The 2,721-nt window shown below is 68.0% G+C and overlaps 2 protein-coding genes across 2 annotated transcripts in view; one reads left to right on the top strand and one right to left on the bottom strand.

The window, feature by feature from the left end:
- Positions 1–2,172, top strand: H696_05347 (hypothetical protein). Its single transcript, XM_009499194.1, has 4 exons — positions 1–419; positions 566–613; positions 748–994; positions 1,118–2,172. The coding sequence occupies exons 1-4, from the start codon at positions 18–20 to the stop codon at positions 2,107–2,109; spliced, it is 1,689 nt and encodes a 562-aa protein (XP_009497469.1). The 5' UTR covers positions 1–17; the 3' UTR covers positions 2,110–2,172.
- A 288-nt stretch (positions 2,173–2,460) lies between these two features.
- The window catches only part of H696_05346 (adenosinetriphosphatase), a gene marked incomplete at both ends in the record, with an annotated part of 3,575 nt that continues 3,314 nt past the window's right edge, over positions 2,461–2,721 (bottom strand). The window contains one exon of the mRNA XM_009499193.1: positions 2,461–2,501. Coding sequence (XP_009497468.1) covers positions 2,461–2,501 — 41 coding nt within the window. The remainder of the gene's footprint in view (positions 2,502–2,721) is intronic.

Below are 2,721 nucleotides of genomic sequence, written 5' to 3'. Positions count from 1 at the left end.
CCCCCCCCCACCGCGCCATGTCCACCTTCGACGAGGATCCCTTCGGCGACCCCATGCAGGACGAGTCCCTCGACCAGCAGCAACAGCAGCAGCCCGAGGAGGTGGACGAGTCTCCCTTCGATGGGGAGGACGCGGCCCTGGCGGCTGATGACGCCTACTGCTCGGACGACGTGTCGTCCATGACGGCCATCGCCGACCGGTCGGCCTTCGACCCGACCGAGAGCATCGTCGCCCACGAGTCCTCCTACCAGCCGGAGGAGGACACCGAGGAGACCCTCAGCCCGGCGGCGGCGGCCGTGGCCGCCATCGCCTCGGCCAAGCCGGCCCCGGTGGCCACCGAGAAGGAGGAGGCCCCGGCCGTCGAGGACATCGCGCCCACCTACGCCGTGACTCCCATCCTGGACGAGACCACCGATGCGGTGCGGCCGGGTTTGCCTTTCGCCTTTATCTGCTCTCCTCTTGCCCGCTCCCTTCCGGGGGGCCCCCGCCTCGGGGGTCTTCCTTGTCCCTCCCTCTGACAGCCATCCCGCCGGTTCGCCCCTCCACCCCCTCCCCCCTCGGCCAGTCCGTTGCCGACATCCCGACCACTCGCCTGACCGAGGTTTCGATTCGCGTGCGTCTGCTTCTTTTTCTCCCCCCCCCCCCTCGCTCCTCCTCCTCCTCCTCCTCCTCCTCCTCGGACCGGCCTCCCCGGCCAGCATGCTCCCCTCCCCCTGCCACTGACTCGCCGGTCTTCCTTCGCCACAGCCGGCCGCCTCGGGGGAGTATGCCACGCCCCCGATCACGGTGCGCGTCTTCGCCCCGGAGAAGATCAGCGAGGGTCTCAGCAGCTACGCCGTGTACACCATCGCGGCCGAGATCAACTCCCCCAGCTTCAGCAAGACCTCCATCAAGTGCCCCCGGCGCTACTCGCACTTTGACTGGCTCTTCAACCAGCTGACCGCCAACTACCCGGGCCATGTGGTCCCCCCGATTCCGGACAAGGACGCCCTGAGTATGTGCCAATCGCCGTGCCTGGGGGCTTCGCCGGGGCTGTCTTTCCTCTAACTCCCCTCTTCTGCTCCCATCCCGTCGGTCGTCCCGTTTCTCGGCCCGGCCCCCCCCCCCCTGCCCTCAGATCGCTTCGATGAGAAGGTCCTGGAGATGCGCCAGGTGGGCCTGGAGCGCTTCCTCCGTCGGCTGGTCACGCACCCGGAGCTGCACAAGTGCGAGGAGGTGGTCCTCTTCTTCGAGTCGGACGACCTGGACGCGGCCATCAAGTCCTGGTCCAAGCGGCCGCCGAGCCTCGGCGTGCCGGCCCCCGCGCCGGCCCCCTCCTCCGGCGGGTTCTTCTCCTCCTTCACGTCGAGCCTGAGCACGGCCATGTCGAGCGCGGTGCAGAGTGCCAGCTCGTCCTTCGCCAAGTTCGCCGATCCGGACCCCTTCCTGGCGGCTCGGCGCAGCCACATCGAGATGTTCGACGCCCGCTTGCAGAACCTCCACCGGATTCTGCTGCAGTTCGAGAAGGCCCACTCGCAGCGGGTGGCCCAGATTTCCCAGTTCGCCGGGGCCCTGGAGGCCGCGGCCCAGACCGAGAAGGACGGGTCGCTGGCCGGTGGCGCCGGGCAGCCCGGCAGCCGGGTCCTGTCGCAGGCCCTGGCCGAGCTGACCGCCGCGCAGACCCAGTACGCGGAGGCCTTCGCGGCCGGCTTCAGCACCGGGTCCACGGCCATCTCGCACTGTGTGCATGACTACATTCGCTTCTGCGCGTCCATCATCACCGCCTTCAACCAGCGTGCCAAGATCCACCACGGCTGGCAGACTGCCCAGGCGAACCTGGAGAAGGCCCGGCAGAACCTTGCCAAGGTCCGCTTCACCGGGAACACCCGCAAGATCGAGGTCGCCGAGCATGAGACCAAGCAGGCGGAGAAGGCCTGCGAGGAGGCCCAGGAGCAGTTTGAGCGTGTGACCAAGACCCTGCGCACGGACCTGGACCTGTTCGACGCCCAGCGTCTGGATGACTTCCACCTGGCCATCGAGTCGCTGGTGTCCCAGCTGATCCAGGCCTACGAGACCATCATCGCCAAGTGGCGGGAGTGTGTGGCCGCCCTGGACCAGCTGGCGGCCTGAGCGAGTGTGTGTGTGTGTAGGTGAGCCGGGGAGTGTCTCATCTCTCTCTCTCTCTCTCTCTCGCTCTCGTTCTCGCTCTCTGTCTGCTTGTCTCTCTGTCTTCGGCAGGCGACCGCAGGGGCTGGGCTGTTGAGAAGGGCCCGTTCTTCCCGTCTGGCCACGGCGGGGTGCCGCCGCGCGGAGGGGGGGACGGCACGGCAGGCTGCCGCCTGTGCTGCCCTCCCGTTTGCCCTTTGTGTCTGCCCCTTGCGCACATGCTGCCATCCGACCCGCTATGCGGGTATCCGGTCGGCTTCCTCCCTTCTCCCCCTGCGCCTCTCTTCCTCCTGTGTCCCCTGCAGCAAATACCACCTAGATCCCCGGTTCCTTGCCCTCATTTCGGGGGTCCGCGTCTTTTCATGTATGCGCGCGGGGCGGCTGGCTGTGCCCCGGTGCCGGTGGACGCGGCTTGCCTCGGCTCCGCCGTGTGTGTCTTCTTGTCTGTATGAAAGGGTGTATTCTACGGGGGGGGTGAGGAGGGGCCCTTGGCTGCCGCCGGGAGGAGGGTGCCGGTGTTTCGGCTGCCCCTCGGGGAAAGCAACAGACAGGGAGAAGGCGTGGCGGGGCAGGGGG

The sequence above is a fragment of the Fonticula alba genome (genome assembly GCF_000388065.1).
Source record: "Fonticula alba strain ATCC 38817 unplaced genomic scaffold supercont2.10, whole genome shotgun sequence".
In the NCBI taxonomy this organism is placed as follows: Eukaryota; order Rotosphaerida; family Fonticulaceae; genus Fonticula; species Fonticula alba.
The sequence above is the reverse complement of the archived record's forward strand: the minus strand, read 5'-3'. Positions and strand labels throughout refer to the sequence as shown.